Source organism: Pelmatolapia mariae, linkage group LG18, assembly GCF_036321145.2.
Source record: "Pelmatolapia mariae isolate MD_Pm_ZW linkage group LG18, Pm_UMD_F_2, whole genome shotgun sequence".
NCBI lineage: Eukaryota > Metazoa > Chordata > Actinopteri > Cichliformes > Cichlidae > Pelmatolapia > Pelmatolapia mariae.
The window spans coordinates 2,161,523-2,181,857 of record NC_086243.1 but is presented as its reverse complement, the minus strand read 5'-3'; the positions used below and the strand labels follow the sequence as shown (position 1 = coordinate 2,181,857).

General features: G+C 42.2%; 1 protein-coding gene across 1 annotated transcript; it reads right to left on the bottom strand.

The window, feature by feature from the left end:
• Nucleotides 1-5,447: 5,447 nt before the first annotated feature.
• On the bottom strand, nt 5,448-6,523 carry ptf1a (pancreas associated transcription factor 1a). The gene is made up of 2 exons (XM_063462898.1): nt 5,905-6,523; nt 5,448-5,682 (listed from the first exon to the last, which is right to left on the bottom strand). The coding sequence occupies exons 1-2, from the start codon at nt 6,521-6,523 to the stop codon at nt 5,480-5,482; spliced, it is 822 nt and encodes a 273-aa protein (XP_063318968.1). The 3' UTR covers nt 5,448-5,479.
• Nucleotides 6,524-20,335: the final 13,812 nt, after the last annotated feature.

Sequence of the window (20,335 nt, the reverse complement as noted above, 5' to 3'; positions counted from 1 at the left end):
AAAAAATGATAATTTACGATCATTTGTCAGCTCATGTAGGCTGAGCAATTACAGCTTTTCCTCTGGACATCACACAGCCTCCAGCATCCCAACTGAATTCGGAAGACTTTTAGATTTCTCCGAAAATACAAGAAATTGGTGCCTTCTTGTCCGTTTATAAGTTTCGATTCATCTTCGCCATGAAATTTGCTTCCAAGTCAGTCCAGTCTGCTTCATTTCCATATCTTTTCAAAGGAGCTTCCTTGTGAATAGACTGTAATATTTCATGATGGGGCACGCAAAAGCTGTGCACAATGCCGCTCATATCCACTCTGCTTTCAGGAGCAACAAAGATCATAGCAAGACGTCTTTATGGCTAATTCAGTCAAAGGCGCATCTCCCGTCCTCCGGCGCGGAGGTCAGGCCGCCGTGTTCCGTCCACCAGGGGGGTTTTCAGAGGCCAGAGACGGCCAGCTGGCTCCATCACGCGCGCGCGCGCACACACACACACATATATATATGTTTATTTTTTTATTTATTTTTTTGACTGGACGACAAATGCCCTTAAAACCAAACAAGATCGAGTTTTAGTGACAGCTGACATTTTGAGTGATATTTCCCCCGGGCAGGAGGTGAAATAGTGATAAGTAAATTAATGAATAAATGTCTCGTTTTCAACAAATGCGTGTATCATATTGAGTTACCCACTGCTCCCATCAAAATGCGCTTTTACGCTGGTTTTGAAAAAAAAGAGTTTGTAGAACATAAAAATTCAAGCAAAAGGGTCACTTTAAAAACTCTTTTCCTAAAATTTGTACATTGTGTCTCTTCGGTTGGTGACTGCATTCCAAGTGCGTTGTGTGATGCATCGTCTTACGAAAGACACCTGAAATCACACCGAGGTAAATATCAGCTGCCTCCACCAGGCGGATCGCTACAGTTTATTATTCAGATGCTTCTCGTAAATATTTTCATGGACTCACATGAGCATTGTCCTTTCGGCTGTTCGATTTAGCTGAGCAGTAAACGCACCATTGCGCAGTAAAACCAAACAGCAAAGGTACCCTTTTACGCACGAACCCGACGAAACCAACTGCAGGGTTAATACCTAAAGTGTGAGTTAAACGGGGAGTTCGCAAGGAGGTTTTTGGATTCGGGTTTATTTAGTTACAGCTTCTAACTGAAATTGGCGGCTCATTGTACAGCGCCATCTAATGCACTACTCTGACAAATACAGTTTATCACAGGCGGCTGCTAAAGTGCCATTTCTGTGTGACTCGTCTTATTTGACTCTAGCGCTGTAAGACAGTTGAAATTACTCCATGTGCACTCGTTTGAGCTCCAGTCTCTGCATGTATTGTTAGTAATATTCATGCGCCAACATAACACTTCGACCCCTTTAAATTCTCCACTCTGCGGTCAAAAATGGAAAATAATTTTCCTTAAATGTACACCAGGCGCCGCCACAAAGAAAAACAGTCCAAAGGTAATAATTTATCCACTCGGTCTTCTGTATTTGCCACCCTGCTTTCTCAATTGGGAAAGCTGTTCGTGCGCCCCGGAGCCACTTGTTGCCAGCGCATAAAGTTAGAGCTTTTGAGAAGTTAAATATCCAGGAAGGAACACAAGTTAGTATCTCAAGGGCTTTACGGGGACAAAAGACCAGCGCCTTAGCACCATATGCTTAATGGCTACAGCCGTCTAGCCTTTATTAAAGGCAAAAAGTGGTCCTTTAAAAGTTGGAAAGGCTCCTTTATTTGAGTTAGATGGAGCACTTGCGCACAAAACCAGAAGCGCGCATTGCCATTGACTCGGCCCCTTTCTCTTTCTTTCAAGACTCTGAAGCGGCCACCGTCATCGCCCGTTTCACTCCAACATAAGCTTTTCATCACCAGGCTTTGTTCTCGGTGAAAGTAATGCTGCGAATCAAAGACATGACAATATTTTCCATCAGCTTGGAGACCCTGGACAAGAGCCCTCGAGCTCTGGCAAAAATCAGGGCCGGTTATTCATCCTGTCATTCCGCACCTGTGGTCCTGCATTCAAAGTATACAAACCTGTCCCTATTAACATTAATTATTCACAAACAACACAAAGGCTGAAATAGAGCAGGTTGAAGTCTGTTTATGGCTCCTAGATGTTTTATTCCTCTGAAGATGTGCCCAAAGCTTTTTTCTTCCCCTCTCTTGCAACCAAGTGTCCGTCTCTCTTTCAGTCTTGAGTAGCCCTACAGTTTGGATTTTACAATCGCAGCATCTGCTTAATCTCGGGGGATGAAAATATGACACAAAACATAGCTAATCGAGGATTTGTTACATCCCGGTAATGAGTGATCGAAGCGAGAAACAATGGTGAGGGACTATGACAGCCGCATGATTCAGACCCACTTGGGATAGTTTACTCTCTTGTGGGGAAAGCACCAGGTGATGGTAAGAAAATCGTCGGACGAGTAGAGAACGCAGCTCTTTTCTCTCCCTAGAAAAAATAGAAGACATAAATTTAATTGGCTTATCAAGGCGCGGCGACCAGGCCTCACTGTTAATTGACTGCGGGTGCACAAAACAAACGCAGGGATGTGTTTGGCTCGTCTGGCCCGCGCTGCGCTTTTAGCCCAGTGTCACGTCATTGAACTTGTGCTTTATTATTGCAAAACGTCATGCTTTACAGTGGCCATATTGTACGGTGGACAAAGGGCGATGGAACATTAAAGACGTGGAAAACGGTGCCAACGCCGTCTCGAACAGTGCAAGGGCCTCTCTTTTTGCTTGTTTTAAAGCAGCTGCAGTTCAGGGACTAGCAAGGAGGAAATCAAAAGAGACAAAGTTTCGGCTACCAGGTGCATCCTCGGAGAAAACGGCACAGACAAGTCTCTGCCAGCGTGACAAAGAAAGCCTCATAAAAGATGTCATTTAGACCGAAAGGTCACGTCTGAAAAGAAGAAGCACCGGAGCACGATCTCAGCTACCTTCCCTCATCTCCGCATTGAGAGCCGAGCCAGCACACATCCACTGAGCACCTTTGACTTACCTTGCGCGCTGATCGGCCACCTTGGAGAATCTATACCAGTGGAAAAGCTCAGCTTCACAGCCGGCACTCTGATGCCATGCTGAAAGCACAAAAGCTCATAATCCGGTGTATTAGAATGAGTCCTGGGGCTTCATTCCCCGAGCGAGATAATCTGCAGATCAAGCCGATCTGTGGTTCTTCTTTGGCGCTCACATGCGGGTTCAAACCGGATGTGAAAAAGTACAGCGTATTGGACCCATTACTCTCTCTTCATTGTTGTGTCGGTCGGTGCTGGTAAACTAAAGCTCCGCACTGGTGTCTTTTTAAAACAGCGCCATAAACTGGCAGCAGACTTCTTTATTAATTGTTAATTCACTTGCAACCTTCGGTGCCATGAAATAAATATTCAAAGCCACCCGTGCGTAACAGTGCAAGTGTCCGATGGATGAAGCCATTACATGATCTTAGCAGACGCAAAGCCAGGAGGATAACGGCTCACTCATAAATGTCCTGGCGAAAACTGCTAACAGTGCTCTGTGTAGCATTGTGCCATCTATTACAGCAGAGACTGTGTTCATTAGAATTACCGAAGCCCTGCAAACCTTCAACATTCCACTTACAGATTCAAAGAAAACGAGCTATCAAATCATAACTAAAAGTATGAGTTAGCCTACAACAGAAATAATGGATCTGTTGTTTATGGCGACCTATCTCAGCAGTGATGAACACGTTCAAAAGTTTTAGTGAACCGTCTTTGCAGCTTTATGGCTTTTCGTCTCAGAAAATCAGATTTTTGTGACTGATTTAAATGTTAGAACTCTGGAAAGTATCTGGTTATTTTCTGAATTCTGTGCTATTCTTAGAAATCATTTTTTCAGACAGCTCGCTTCTACCTCGGACGACTCGCACTCGTTTGTACTGCAGCAGGATGTAAGAGCGCGCCGCGTGCCTGCGCTCAGTCTGCAGATCCTTTCTCAACCAAATCGATATCTGTGGCTCAGAAAGTTCAGGCCTGCGCAGAACTAAAGGAAATCAAACTTTCCGCGCCAAGCCTGTAGTCGGAGTGACAAGATAGCCTGGAGGATTTAAGCCTTGCCGCGACCGCACCAAACGACGCTGAGACGCGCTTTGCGTTGCGACACTAAAAAGCGCGAGTGCGACACTACAACGTCTGAACGGACCTGCAGCTCTTGCCAAGGAGGTGAAGTTGCATTAACTCTCTAACATTTGACTTTGTAATGGCTGCAGCAGGATTACATGCTGCTGTCGGAGGCACAGAGGAAGTGGGAAATCGGCTAAACAGAGGCTGAGAGAAACAACGTAACTGTCATTAAAAGAGGAAAAACGAAGGAAAGACGAGTTGTCCAGCTGAAGAAGAAACAAGCATACCTGCTCTGCTGCAGGTGCAGCGGGTCCTCCTCAGCCTGTGTGCGGCAGCTTTTGGCCACTCATGCTTCATATATACGCCAGCGTGTCGGCAGAGGGGGCGGCCGCAGAGAAGGCCGTGGGGACACATGTTCCTGGGATGCCGCTACCACGGGAAAATCTGTCCCGACAGCACCTGGCAGCACAGAGAGTATTCACTACTTTCCCACCATACTGTTGCACGCCCGCGTGCGCTTTAAACACCTTCAGCTGCTGTGGGTGTACAGTGCGCCTCATTAGCATTCATTTGCATATTTATGTCACCGCATTAGAGCGCTTTCTTCTTTCATTCACTCAATCACACTTTCAGGTCAAAGTGCGTCAGCTTCCAGCGGCCACTGCGCAATTCCACGGCAAGGAGGATGCTCCCCTCACCCATTCATCTACTAACACGCATGTGTGTATTTTACAGATGTGTTATTATTATCTGAGAGTTCCGAATTCACGGTGATTTTTAAAATCTGACGATAAAAAGTTTGGGCAAACAAGCAATAAAACTGCGACTGGTTGGATTGTTAACTAGTTCAAGAACGGACACATTTGTGCTGCTCTCTACAAAACGCATCGTTAGTGTGATAATTCAAAGGCACAGCTCACAGAGCTCACACTTATGCGCAGCAAACCTGAGATGTTTTCAGTACGACTGGCGCTACACACATTTAAACATTTACATTCAATATTTTCATCTTCTGTGAACACAGAAATGCTTAACGCACACAGCAATAATAATAATAATAATAACAATAGTCTTCTTATCAGTTGGTTCTTTTATTTGAAGAGATCATATAAATATAAATCATTGTGGACCGATATAAAAATACATTTTGTCTTACAGTACATTTAAATTAAAACATATATTATCACCTGTGAAACAAAATAAATACATGATTGCCAGCTGCTTGAATTACAAAAATAAAATTATCAACATGATAAAACTATGTACAGCACTGAGGCCAGTATGTAAAACTGTAAAATCAGCTCACATCCTGCTCCTTTTCACATTAACAGACAATAGCGTGATACACTTTACAGTCGTCACATTTTCATGGCGCAAGGCTTGTGCTGCTGTTCAGGCCACCAGGTTGAAGGGAGGCTCGTTTTCGATGTCTGTGAGGCCCGGTTTACTGTGCAGTTTTCGGGGGTCCTCCGGTGTCCAGACTTTTGCGGTACGGATGATGTTCTGCTCCCGGAGCTGCTTTTCATCCGACCAAGACAGCGAGTGACCGGCCAGCGGAGGCAGGCCGTAGTCGGGGTCGCTTGGCGAAGGGGACCCTGGAGGGGGAAAAGCAAAAAATGATAAAAATTTTCATACTTATTTTAATTTCCGCACCACTTTTTTGGCTTTGTTTTATTTTGCTTTTTTCGCACCATGACACCATAAATCTGACTCTGACGATTGTCTGATTCAAATTAGATGCGCTCACGAGTCTCTTATTACGCATAAAGACAGGCTTGGTTCCATTACGACCACGGTAAAAACAAAGGCGCACTCACTTGTTCCTCTGTGGCAGATGATTACTTTCTTGGGCTGCGCGTGCATGTCGCTGCTGGAGTTTCTAATAGGAAGGTCAGACTGCACAAGCTCAGCCAGGAAGTTGATGTAGCCGATGGCCAGCCGCAGAGTGTCCACTTTAGAGAGTCTCTTCTCGTAGGGCAGAGTGGGGATGTGGGAGCGTAGGCCCTCGAACGCGTCATTGATGGACTGCATCCTCCGCCGCTCCCTGACGTTGGCCGCCTGCCTCAGCTGCTGCATCTCCATCTCAGACCTCATCCGCCTCCTGCGCTTCAGCAACGGCCCGCCGTGATGGCCCATCCGAGGAGACAGCTCCGGCGTGCTGTCTGCGCAGCCGTAGGAGAAAACGGAGGACGAAGAGGAGAAGGACAGGTTGCCGATGTCGTAGTCTCCATCGTGAGGCGGCGCTCTGCCGCTGCCGTCTTTGCTGTAATAGTCTTGAAAATTACCCGAGAGGAAGTCCACTTCGTCATCCAGAAAGTCATCCGTCTCCAAGTGTCCATCTCGAGAGGACTGGTCGGTGAAAAACTCGTCATCGTCGAAATAAGGAGGGGAGGAGAAAGAGTCGAGTCCAGAGAAAGGGTCCAGCACCCCATCCATGTTTGTCTTCTTCCTGCTGTTACTGCGGAAACAATCACACCCGTCTTTCCTTTGACACTGTGCTCGCGCTCTGCACTAGCTGAACTTTTAGCTGAAGAACAGGCACGCGAGGGTTCTTTATAGCGACATCCATAGTCGCGTGCCGTTTGCCAGGCGGGCCAACCAATCACAGCTCGGTCCGTGAGGCGCACCTCGAGATATTCCCCAAACCACGCCCTTTGTCCCCGCTGTCCGAGCTGGCTCTGACGTCTCAACTGAGCTCCACCAGCTGGACCGCGCTCAACAGCCCCACGCTGTCACCTGTGAACAACAAAGAACGTTTATACAGTGTAATGAAATCTTTTTTGGGGCACATGTTCCATGAACACTCCATTTGCTACAACATGTTTCATAAAATGCGCAAATTGACATCTTAAACCCGTCACAATTAAGCAGTTACAGAGAGAGGCTTCTTTATTTCTTCATTTGTTTGTTCGTTGTCTAATTAAAGAATCACAATTAGCAAAAAAAATAAAATAAAATAAAATAAAATAAAAACAAGTATTAGAAGATGATGAGCAACAGTCGGTACAGTCCAACATTCATGAGCTCCGTGACTGGTTACTGTGCAACAGGCGCGCGCTGTGGTAACGCCACGAATGACGTATTCAAAAAGATATCTAAATTTTACGTTATTATTATTATTATTATTATTATTATTATTATCCATCAATCAGTCTTTTTCCACTAACCTTATCAGGGTCGTGGGGAGGGTGGGGGGTTACCCCGCCTTTCGCCCTATGATAGCTGGGCGAAAGGCGGGGTAACCCCTGTACAGGTGGCCAGTCTATTGCAAGGCTAACACAGAGAAACAAACAACCTATTATTATTATTGTTGTTACAGTCAAATTTCTTTTTCTTAACAGTCAGTTTCAATTGAATGAATTTCACTTAAATTTCAATTAAAACAGACAGGCAGGCAGTGTATCACAGGCAGCACACGACAGCGATGATAATCATAATAATATCCTTTTTCCGTCACACTCCATTTATGGCCCCAGCTGAAAGTCACTTTTAGTCTTCCTTTTTGGACGGAGCTACAGGGAGACGGTCACACACGCTTGGCTTGTACTTGGTGAGCTTTTTCAGAAATGGAACTCTGGCAGGTTTCGGTGGTTTTTCTATTCCCGCTCAAACAATGAGGGGAAACCGTGCGCGCGAGTGCGGCTGTGTCATTTATCCAACAGTAAGTGGGCAGCGCTGCCGCAGTAAATAAGTGCACCAGCAGAGCGGTCGATGCGCCACTTGTGCCAGCCAGTGCGGGTTTGACTGGGAGGACTGGTTGACAAATAAAAGCACAGTGGTGGGCCCCGGAGCGCGCGCCTCATTGACACACGCGACAAATGAGCGCACCCCGGTGTACCGAAGAAGACTGCCCGCCGGTCTGTAAATGCGCGTCTATTCACGCCATTCACTGCAAGCACTCACTTTGTTCTGCGGACAGAAGGGACCTTCTGCAGGCAGGCTACGTGCGCGCGCACTGCGTGTGTGGACATCGGCGGAGAGATGGAAAGCCGCGGCCGTGGGAAGAAGGCCACTTGCGTCCTCATCGCCTTCAATGCAACACGTCGCGTTGTAAATGAGGCTGTGTTGCTGTCTGCGTGATAAAGCTGTGGGCCCGACACGTCCGCACGCGAATCCTCTAAAGTCGTCTGCAGGACGCGCGCGCTCAGCTTCTGGACTAAACGTGGGCCTGCTGAGCCGAAAGCCGCACAGCTCCTTTACGCGAAGTCTGTTTGTGAAAATGTGTGAACAAACGAAGACCTGCGACCAGTCATTCCGGCTGTTCTCTAAGCACAACTTTCATCTTTCTTCATTTAGCTGGATCCTGTCTGGAAATCCACGTGACGAGCGTGGATTGACTGCAGTTAGATATGAAATCGAAACGAAATTTCTACTTTGTGCTTTAAGGATGTTGATGTTTGCGAGCTTTGGCTTCTGGAATTTGCTTGTGTCTCGCTAGCAAAGAAAAAACAGTCCTCCCTCTCGGACACCCCATGATTACCACTTTGTCAGTAAGACAAGAGTGCCTGTGTGTTTGCACTGACATACTACAAAAGCGTGTGTGTGCGTGTGTGTTTGTGTGTGTGTGTGTGTCACCCCTCCCATTGCTGAAAACCAAATGATGAACCGTGCAGGTTTTTAACGCGCCGTGACCGCGCGCTCCACGCAACATCATTGATAAATGCAGAGTGGCTCTGAACGGGCCGACCTGCGCGAGCGCAGCAAGTGTTCAAGTTCCCATGCGGTCCCTCGGTCTGCAGCATGCAGCAGACTGTGGACGGCCACACCGATCACGATGTGCACGCGAGGAGTAGTGGGTGTACAAAAAAAACAAAACAAACAAACAAAAAAAAAAACCGCGCACCTGCTCGTGACGTAAACCTAACAGAATCTAAAATAGATACCAAACTTCAATAAATGACTCGCCTGCTTTTCTAGCGTTTACAACTGATTATTATGAGTCAAACTTCTTTATTGTTAGTTACACGTCCTTTAAGTCAGCTTTAATTAAAAAAAGCATTAAAAACAGATTTCTAGCCTTAAAAATATGAAAAATGAATAAACGGTTAAGTCTCTATTTATTCATCATTATTATTGTTATATTTGTGGGGGGGAGGGGGTTGTTGTTGTTTTCTAATTTTATTTTCTAACACTTTTAAGTTTCCAAGAAAGATGCAATTTAGGACATGACAGGAAATCATTCTTTATTAAGAGGAATCACTTTCAGCTGGATCCATTTATATACATCATATGATTTCATCCATTTTGTGAGTATGAGCTGTCAGGAAATAATTTCAACAATTGTTACATTAAAAAAATGACAATTTAAAATAATTTTGTTTTTTTTTAAATAATAACTTTAAAATCTTTAATTAGAATTTTAATAATTTTTCAAGTTAAATTATATCAGGCCTAATCAAACTCTTCCTTTGAGTCTCTTGTCAAATGGTACATGTGTTGCCCTAGTCTTGGTGCCGCAGTGCCAATGAGCAGCGTTCTGAAGGTGAAAAAGAAATCCAGAAAGTGAGCTGTGGCAGATGAATGTGTGGAGCTAATCCTGCCGCACAATGATTCAGTGCTTAATCCTTGTAATCTCTTCCTACAGGGGATTATCCATCTGGATGACTAAAACAAATTAATGAGATTTACTGAGCAGTAATTTAACAACTTGATCAGTATCTTCAACCATCAGTAACCTTTGCTTTAGTACCCACTTGAAGGCAACTGCTTTCATCTCTCCCTGGCTTAGTCGATTTGGAAATCTATTTTGGTTGGAGTTATTACCTCATCAAAATCATTTGTTGCAAATATAAAACTCAATTAGCTTTCAGAGTATATTAATCTTAATGTAACATTTAGATGTTTTTGAAACATCATTCATGGGACATGGGCGATGTCCTCTGCAACATGTTAGAGGATTTTAGTGTTTTTAAAGCAGTTAAGCATTTATACAAGCTGATACTGACATTAAATTCTTTGGCTAAATATCTGTGTTTAACAGAAGATTAAAGTTTGAGTAAAATATTAACCCATGACTTGGCATTTGATCAAGAAATGCAGAGACCACAATGTGTGTGTTCTAATAAACAGAAAATTTAAGTGAACGTTGTCAGTGCACCACTTTTCAAATACAACTATACACCAATTTACAACATTTGTTTTGTATTATTGAAGGCTTTTTTACTGCAAGAATTTGGACTTATAACCTTTTAAAGCAATGAGAAATGGATCGCTTCTTATAAACACATCTCATTCACACAAGCACCTGTAATATACATCTAAGTGATTTTTTATTTATTACTGATTGTGAGATCATCAAACAAATTTTAGCATTCGTCAAAGATAAACCAAGTATATACAAATGCACTTTATAAATGATTTTGTTTTTTAAGAGGTAAAAAATAGTTATCCAAACATCTAATTGTGTTTGGAAAAAGTCATTGCCATAAAGACAAAAGTGTGACAAATATGTGAAAAGAAAGAAAAAATATTGTAAGGAAGAGGGCAAATACTTTTTCAGCACTGAGCACTGTAAGTGATGTGGATCTAGAAGAACCTTTGCTTCATTTGTCATTGAAAAATAAATTCAATTTCAGTTTAGATGTACTTATTTGTTTATGCAGTCCTTCTCACACAGGTGAAATCAGCAAGAAACCTGTAGCTATTACAAAGTATGAGAAATAATTTAATCCAGAGACTAACTTACTTAAATGATAGGACAATCAGCCAAACGAACTGTTCTCATACTGGACTAATCTACAGCCTGTTCTGTATCACAGAACAATCAATATTTACGTTAAATAAATGCATTTCATCATAAAATTCCACAAACCACAACAGAAAAAAAGCAAAAAAAAAGCACGCACAGACTCCACATGTCTGCTTGCTGTAAGATTCAAGGATTCAAGTGTTGCTTGTGAGTTGTTATTTCTTCACTGCAATACTCTCCTGCTAGAAACTAAACAAATCGTTACGCACGACTTTGTCAATAGGATAAAGGAAAGTCTTTCAAAAAAAGTTAAGTATCTGTAGCTTAAGCTAACAAGTAAATCGGTCCAAATTCCAGTTTAAGTCTCTTAAAAATGTGGGCGCTCTCTGTGCCGTACATGTCCACTGTTCAGATAAGACAAACTTGTGACTTGGAAACAACTATGCTTATGAAGAAGAGATTTTTAATGACAATAGAAAAATAAAGGTGCAGCACACACCCTGCCTCTCGCCCTAAGACAGGTGGGATAGGCTACACCCCCCCCCCCCCCCCCCCCCCCCCCCCCGAACAACCCTGACAAGAAGAAGTGAGAATGGCTGGAATAGAAAAATCAGATTTCATCATGCTCAATGAGATACTGTATTAATTGGCATTTATGGCAAAATCAGTTTTAAGTCATTTGACCAAACAACATCTTTCAGAGAGGACAGTGAAAAAGAAATGCTATGTGAAGCAGCACCATTCTTACACATCTGCAAACCAAACACATATTACAGTCTATGATGCATCCTTATTACCGCCATTCTGTGTCTCTCCTTCCATCCCACAGACTCAAGCATGCATATATGTACACAGTGATAAAAGCAGGTCACAGGGTATCAGCATGTGGGCTGCTGCATAAGCACCAAGGAGGCCTGAGAGTCTCGCCACATGTAATCAGAATGGAAGTAGTGCATGGACAGACAACTCTAAAATAATAAAAACCCAACAATCAGATGATCCCCAGTGAGCAGCACTTGGCAAGAGTGGGAAGGAAAATCACCTTTTTAACAGGAAGAAACCTCCAATACAACCATTCCCAGGGAGAGACAGCCATCTGCTGCAACTGGTTGGGGGTGAGCGGAATAAGCAGACAAGGAGACAAAGGAGAGGAGAAAGGACAAAACATAAACGATGGGAGAAATTGAATGACATGCATTAGTGGGGTATAAACACATGGGAAAGTATTTTTCCAGGCCAAATGGGGACCTGATGAGGTATTGCAGAGCCGTTTCATCTCCAGTTTATGAGCTTTAAGGCATATGTATATGAGTTACACCAAGAAGTCAAGCATCTCTGGTTTGATGTTTTCTATTTGGATGTCACAGTAAGACTTCAATGCATCTGAAGTCACGGATAAAGTGCCAGTAAAAGTTTGCAAACCCTAGAAATCTTTAAAGTCATTTTTCCCATTCAATGGCTCCTGCCATTACACCACTGCCTTTATCTTGGCAGGATCTGCTCACAACTGACCTTTATCCATGATCTATCAGAGGAAAGAGACTGAACATAGAACTCATTTCTTGCCTCTTACATAATCCAAGACTTGGGGGAAGTGGACCTCATGCTCTAAAACAGACTTAAAGAAGAGGATATCATCAAGGTACCCAAAAACAAAATGATTAATTAAATCCCTGAGAATGTTGAACACAAGGGCCTGAAACACAGCGGTGGCATTAGAAAGACCAAATGACATGCCCACATACTCAAAATGACCAAGATGACCCAGGTGCTGAAGGCAGTCCTCCATTCGCCCCCTTCCATATACCTACCAAATGGTAAACATTACGCACGATAAACATTCCTGCAACCAAAGGGGACGTGGATTATCCCTGCTGCGAGTGAATTCATAAAGTACTTCTCCATCAAGGCCCTTACAGGCATCAACAGGCTGTACAGATGGCTCGTGGGTTATAGAGCCCCAGGCAGAAAGTCAATGCCACAGTCATAAAAACTGTATGGCTGAAGAGAGAGGGCTAAATCCTTGAATACTTCAGCAAGGTCAGGGACAGAGGTTAGATTAGGCAGCTCAGCAGGGGAGGACTGAGTTATAGCCAATTCTTTTGGCCATAAACTCCAACCAGATATCCTGCCCTTCAACAAGTCTATGTTGGGATTGTGTGTATTCAACCAAAGGAACCCAAGGACCAGGGGAGTGTTGGGTGCATCGAATAAAAACAGACTATTTCTTCCTGGGAGCCTGGTGCCATTCAAGGTAGAAACTTGCAGGGATTCTGACAGGGGGATTAGAGAAATGCTGAGCTCCTTAACCAATGATCGATCATGTTTTGTTCTGCTCCGGAGTCAATAGGTTCTTGACAAGAGTGAGTGTGAGCGCTTACAATGAGTTTAGCTGAACACATAAGTTGTGCTAGGAAAATATTACTTATCTTGCCTACCAATATTCCTACAGTTACTGGCGGGCAAAAGATCACGCCTGCCAGGTACAGGAGTAAACAAAATGTCCTTTCTTACCACAGGACAGACACTCATCAGCGACCATCCGCCTCCTCCTCGCAGAAGGTGAGCGGTGAGCCCAACCAAGCTGCATTGGTTGTTCTTCGCAATCCTAAGGCTCATTTCTTCTGGGACTGGAGGAGGTGGACAGACAGCGATAGCATTTAAAGAAGGAAGAGTAGGCAGATTACGATACTTTATGTGACTGATTTTAACATAAATTTTATTTCAGCTAGTTGCTGAAAAGTGGAGCTCTGGAGAGAAATTTGACAGTATAAGAGTCAGTTTGAAGCTCAGGTAGGACTGGCTGTACCAAAGGCAACAATCTAAAGGTGACCTCCATCTTTGGAACAATTTGTCTGAGTGGATACCAGTCAGTGTTTTGAATTACATCTCCAGCTTTGTTTGATTCAATCATAACTCAAATGTATCTTTATTGTTTGGGCTTTAATTTTTGGCTTTATATTTGACTTTATCCTTTTAATAGTCTTGCTTGTAAAACCTACATAAAAGTTATTATGATTATGATTGGGATTATTATTATTATGTGAGTATTATTAGATCCCTTTTCTCAAACCTAACCAAGTTCCTTTTTAACTGTGATTAAAGGTGCCATTTCCACTGCTGCAAATACTTTCCTAGAACAGTACATACCTCCTTTACGGACACTTAGATTAAACAACTTATCATGATTCAAAGTAAAACTTATTTTGGAACTTAATTGAGTAGCATGATACAAATCTGGGGTGGCCCTATTTGTTTTGCTTGACCAAATGACTAAACATGACATTGCTTTTGTAATGAAAGTTCAAGTCTATGTTTAAGTATACACTGTCTCACTTCCAGACAATATCAAGCAGTCATTTGATTCTGAGGCCACCTCTTTAATCATTAAACAAGTGCATGGCAACTTTATTATAATCCAAAAAAGTCCTTCAGGGTGGGGTCGCGGGGGGTGGGGTATTCATCTACTGTAGCTCTAATTGATTTGGGCATTAATCTGATGTTAGAGGCAGACTAATATGTCAGGAGACTGGAGAGAGAGTACAACTCTGCCTGGAGGCTGTTGATGACTACAAGAAGGATTGGAGAAGATTAAAAAAGATTTCTGAGTGTTATTCAGAAACAACTGGGCTGAATGGTTTGTCTGTTTGCCTGTCAAAGCAGCCTTGCAGGCTCAGTCCTACTTCTAAATGCACATGTGAAGACATTAAAGATATATTAATGACATTATTTATTTATTTATTTATTGAGAAAATTGCAGGATTCCAGTGTAATTTCCCTGGAACACCACATGTTTAAAAACTGTACCATTAAATGCACACATTGCATTTAATGTAAATATCATACAGAAGGCAAAAGCACACCTTAATCATTTTTCTTTAAATCAATGCTTTAAGTGCAGAGAAATGCAAACAATGCATATCTGATTAACTTGATATAACTAATTGTTACAATACATGGATGTCATATTCTTTAATATCTAAACAAATAGATACATTTCGATATCTGCAACATTTAGTGCAGCCTGCACTTTGTACAAATACAGAGCTCAACATATGCGTTTGTATTCTGTCATTTCTGTAACCCATGTACTCCCAATGGACACGAGATGTAGTGTTTGCTGTGTTGTGCTAATCCCTCTGGAGGACAGTCAGGGTAACGCTGCAGCAGAGCAGAGTTATTTAACACTCAGTGGACTACTGCCATCATGTGGTTACTGGGGAAAACGCAATTCCAGTATGCAGGCAGATGGATGCATTTTCTCTCCCTTGTCTCACCAAATATGCAGTGATGCCCAACAGTGTGACAGTGTGTAGCAATAACATCTCATATGTTCATGTAAATCTGCAACCAGAAAGTCAGATTATTTTGAAAAATCCATAAATGCAGGGAGTAGTTTAAAATTAAAAAAATGATCATTAATGATTATTAACCTGCTACAAATGGTATGACGTTTTTTTTCCAATTGAAACCTGCAGCCAGTGTTCATTTGTTAGAAATATGGCTCTGCTTAGAATCTCAGGGCTCCTGGGTGTACATGCCACATGGAGGACTGACCAGCACTGTGACAGTGGTACAGTGAGGCGCATAGCAACAGGAACTAAGTCAAGTCAGATTATTTTTTGGAACATAGAAGAATTTTCTCAGTTTAGACATTAATATCAAAACACAAACAGGTAAATCAAAAATGAGCATGCCAGGAGAATATGGACAGATGAAGCTGAATATGCATCACAGATGAATATTAATCCAACACATGACATCTCTGGTTTCAAATTACTCCTGAACAATAAAGGGTTGAACAACCAAAACGGGTTCACAGGTATATCCTTAACGTTCTTATGTATATCAGGCATTAGGACATGTTGCCTAGCAACTTCCTACTAACACCTAAAATGAGCTATTTGTACTTTGCACTTACAATACCTTATAGTTTTGTATCATTTTCACTGATGGTGTACAAACCCTGCTTCCAGGTCCAAGCTCTTTGGTGTCAGTTAATGTGTTGTAATGTGTGATCTGTGGTACCAGCACCCCAATACACTCAAAAAAAGGAAATTGGGTGGTTGTTACATTTACAAAAGTCTAACTTGTTATTTGAACAAAACAATTTCATGTTTCTATGGTGAACATAATGAACTCATGTAGGATCTGCATGAAATTCAACAACTTAATTTGTTCTTGTTAAGATGACATGATACAATCTAGTAACAGTGGTTTGTTGCCTGGACAAAATTCACAAGATCACATGAGATTTCAAACCACAGGAAAATCACTGGAGTTCTAAGAGGCAGACAACCACACACACACCACGTGTCTGCTACTGCTATTAATTGTGGTTTAACATGTCAAGGACAACACGTAAAGAAAATTCTGCATCAAGCCTTGAAATCATAGCTTTCCTAATTTTGTTCAGGCTGGATTGGCAACTTGGTGGCGTGGTGGTTTGCACTGTTACCTCACACTAAGAAGATTCTGGGTTCAAATCCACAATGCAGCTAGTTTACAGTAGGTTCTCTCTGGGTATTCCTTCCACAGTTAAAAGTCATACAGTTATTAGAGTTAGGTTAATCTGTGATTCAAAACTGCCCATTAGTGTGAATGCAAGTTAAATGGTTGTTTGTCTCTCTGTGATAGACCTGCAACCTGTCCAGTGTGTACCCTGTCTCTTACCCCATCACATCTGGCATAGGCCCCCCAACCCCGATAAAGATAAGAGGATGGATGGAGCAGAAGTTTTTGTAAATCCATTAACCTTTTATGCTGACCAGACTCTAGACTTTGTTGAACATTATGTAATATGAAGATAACATGTAATGTTTAAGTGGCCAAGTAGTATTGGTGTAAAAGTTACTGAATAGTGTTGGAATAAAATGAAAAGAAATTGTGAAGGACTAAAATATTCCAAGAGCTCAAATTACTTCATCAGTCACATTTTATCAACACAAAATGCACAGGTTTATTAAATAGTTTAAGTTGCTGCCAAAGCAAAACATCTGTGTGCAACTAATGTCCACTATTGAATTAAGTAAATCCAACATGTACTTTTTTTCAGTGCAGGAAATTTGGAATGGCTCCCTATTTAAAAAATCTATTGAACCTACTCTGAGCTAATGTTGACTTTGTTCTGATCTTTGTGAGGCAAAAGATTGAGCACAACCTAATCTGGAGATGGCTGAAGATGCACTTATCCCTGTGTCCCTTGCTGACAATAATAGTCCAACAGGAAAGCAGCATCCCTTGGAAATCCAGTCCCGCAGGAAAACAATGGAAAACCAAATCCTCTTGAATCTGTAAGGTAACACGACAAAAACCAGGAGAAAAAAAATAACAAAATTACAAAGAAAATATTTGCAAATTCACAGTTTGGGCAGTGGTTGATCTCTCTTCTGAACTGCTCATCTCACAGAAGACACCGAAGGATCCCAGACATCCTTCCTCCCCCCTCTTTTTCTGTCTTCCGAGATAACATCTGGCCTCATAACCCCTGTGATATCAAATCAATGTTCTTTACATTTAATCACCTGATGTCCAGCCACACCTTATCATCCTCTCTCTATCTACTCGACTTTTCCACAAACATAATTTAAAATGAAGTTTAAACTTAACTACTTCACTTCATTACATTTTCTTGTTTTTTATGTTGTACTTTGTTATCACTTAATCATTCCATCACATTTGAACATTCAACCACATATGAAGGTACTTCACTTTGTGCATCATTCAGTTTATGCATTGTCACCTTTAGATTTATCAATAGGTCAAGTGTCACATGAAAAAAGACCAGACTCTCAGTGAGACAATCATTAATATATTTTCTTATTCCTTATATCCAGTGTTGGGGAGTAACGGAATACATGTACCGTATATTACGTATTTAGAATACAAAATATGAGTAACTGTATTCCGTTACAGTTACCGTTTAAAAAGGTGGTATTCAGAATGCGACAGGCATGGCCCTAAAGAATGTAGCCTCATGGGCAGTGTAGTCCGTGCTGCAGGGAGAATGGACTGCCATACACGTTATGTGTCTGTGAGCGAGGGAGGGAGAGAAAGGAAAAGTCTGAGCTGTCACGGAGCAAAAACGGGAGCTGGAAGCATGTAAATATAATAATAACCACTGCAGCCAAGAAGAGTGCCTGACGAGCCCAGCTGTAAGTAAGCTATTAAGACTCGACTGTACACTGTGTTCGTGTTTTCCTCTGAAACAATAAGTTCCGTTGGAGCAGCCTTTCAACGCCTCTCTCTGTCTCTCGCTAGCAAAGTTGACCCAGACAACAAAGTAAAGCTATTTTTCGGCTGCCAGCCCGACATTGAACCCACCGTATTAGCCAGAGGTCCCTTTACTACGGTTCGGAGCCGCGGACCTTCAGTAACAGTAATAAATCACAGCAATAGTACATTCACGTAGTTGTAAACAGCATGATAATATATTAAGTAATCCAAAGTATTCAGAATACGTTACTCTCATTGAGTAACATAACGGAATACGTTACAGAATACATTTTGGGGCATGTAATCTGTAATCTGTAATGGAATACATTTTAAAAGTAACCTTCCCAACACTGCTTATATTGATTAAACTCCAAAATCACATGTTAATTATAATTCTGTGTCTAACAAGCACAAAACACAGTTTCTCTCATTCAGAATCATGTACAATGATGGGTTGGTGATACATTTCTTATCTTTCCAATTCTCTTGGCAAATGCTTTGGATCTTGTTTCATTTATTATAACAAAGCCTTAAAAGTAAACAGTGGTCATTGTCAGCCTCTCTGGCTTTTTATTGACACATCTGCAGCGCATCTTTAAGTTCAGTTTTTCAAACCTTACAATATAACTACAGGTCATTGGCTCATGGTTTACCAGACACCAAATACATGAATGGTTCAGGAAAGACTCACTATCGGGCTAGCAACGACTTCAGTGGGTACATGAAGCTGAGGATCAGGAATTTTTCATACAAGCCATGCAGTAAGGCAAGGCAAGACAGGTTTATTTATATAGCACAATTCAACAACAAGGTGATTCAAAGTGCTTTACAGACACATTAAAAAACAAAAACAAATAAAAAGCATGATCTAAAATTGATTAAAAAAAACAGTAGATAAAATCAGAACAGTAGATAAAATTAGTAGTTAAAATGTAAGTTTTGAAATTTAAGCTTAAAAGTGTGGATTTGGTGTTTTACTCAAATGCAGCTGAGAACAGGTGAGTCTTCAACCTGGATTTAAATAAACTGAGTGTTTCAGCTGATCTGAGGCTTTCTGGGAGTTTGGCGCATAAAAGCTGAATGCAGCTTCCCCGTGTCTGGTTCTGACTCTGGGAACTGATAAAAAACCGGATCCAGATGACCTGAGGGACCTGATCAGGAGAGTAGCATATTAATCACTAACCTAGCGGCTTCTCTTCATTGGCTCCCTGTTAAATCCAGAATCCTATTTTCCACCCCCATCAAAATCACTCGAATCAGCAGAGTTCAAACATCATAACAAAGAGTGTCGATGAGGTGATGAAAACTCAGCTCCCAGTTTCAATTCAGGAGACAGACATCCTCTCTACTTTTGAGATTTTTAGGCTGAAAATGTTCCTTTTTGACAGAGCATATAGTTAGGGCTGGATTGGATGAACTTGAATTGTCCCTTAGTTATGCTGCAAAAGGTGTAGACTGCTGGGGGATTCCCATGATGCATTCAGTGTCTCTTCTTCACTCACCCTTTTTAGTCATTATCAAAGTCAAAGTCAGCTTTATTGTCAAAGACCATATGTGCAGTCATACACAAGAACTGGAAACTGCAATGCTCCCATGGCCCTCAGTGTACACTAAGACAATATAAATATAAAAAGATAAAAATAAAATAAAAGTCTTATGTACAACACAACAGGAGCCATACCACACAGTGATGCAGCTGGTGAGGATACTCTCAACGGTGCCTCTGTAGAAGGTACTCTTGCTCTCCTTAGTTTGTGGAGGAAGTAGAGTCATTGTTGGGCTTTACTGACCAGTCATGCTGTGTTCTTTGATCAGGAGAGATCTTCTGAGATGTGCACACACAGGAAGTTGGTGCGGCTTACCCTCTCCACAGCAGCACCATTGATGGTTAGTGGAGCATACATGGTGTGAGCTCTTCTGAAGTCTATGATGATCTCCTTAGTCTTCTCCACATTCAGGGACAGGTTGTTGTTGCTGCACCACTCCGCCTGACTTCGCTCCTGTAGTAGGTCTCATCGTTGTTGCTGATGGGACCTACCACAGTTGTGTTGTCTGCAAATTTGATGAAGAGGTTGGAGCTGTGTGATGGTATGCAGTCGTGGGTTAGCAGGGTGAAGAGAAGTGACCTCAACACACATCCTTGGGGAGCCCCTGTACTCAGTGTTCTTGTGCTGGAGGTGTTGCTGCTGACCCGTACTGCCTGCTGTCTTTCTGTCAGGAAATCCAGCAGCCAGCGAGGTGCTGATCCCCAGCAGATCCAGTTTATGTATGAGTTGCTGGGGAATGATCATGTTGAATGCTGAGCTGAAGTCTATGAACAGCATTCTAAGGTATGAGCCTCTAGT

What these genes read in the sequence shown, in the direction of transcription:
- ptf1a (XM_063462898.1), bottom strand. Translation starts at nt 6,523, where the DNA reads ATGGATGGGGTGCTGGACCCTTTCTCTGGACTCGACTCTTTCTCCTCC. An exon ending in CATCTGCCACAGAGGAACAA is followed by an intron (nt 5,683 to 5,904) that starts GTGAGTGCGCCT and finishes TTCCCCCTCCAG; the next exon opens with GGTCCCCTTCGCCAAGCGAC.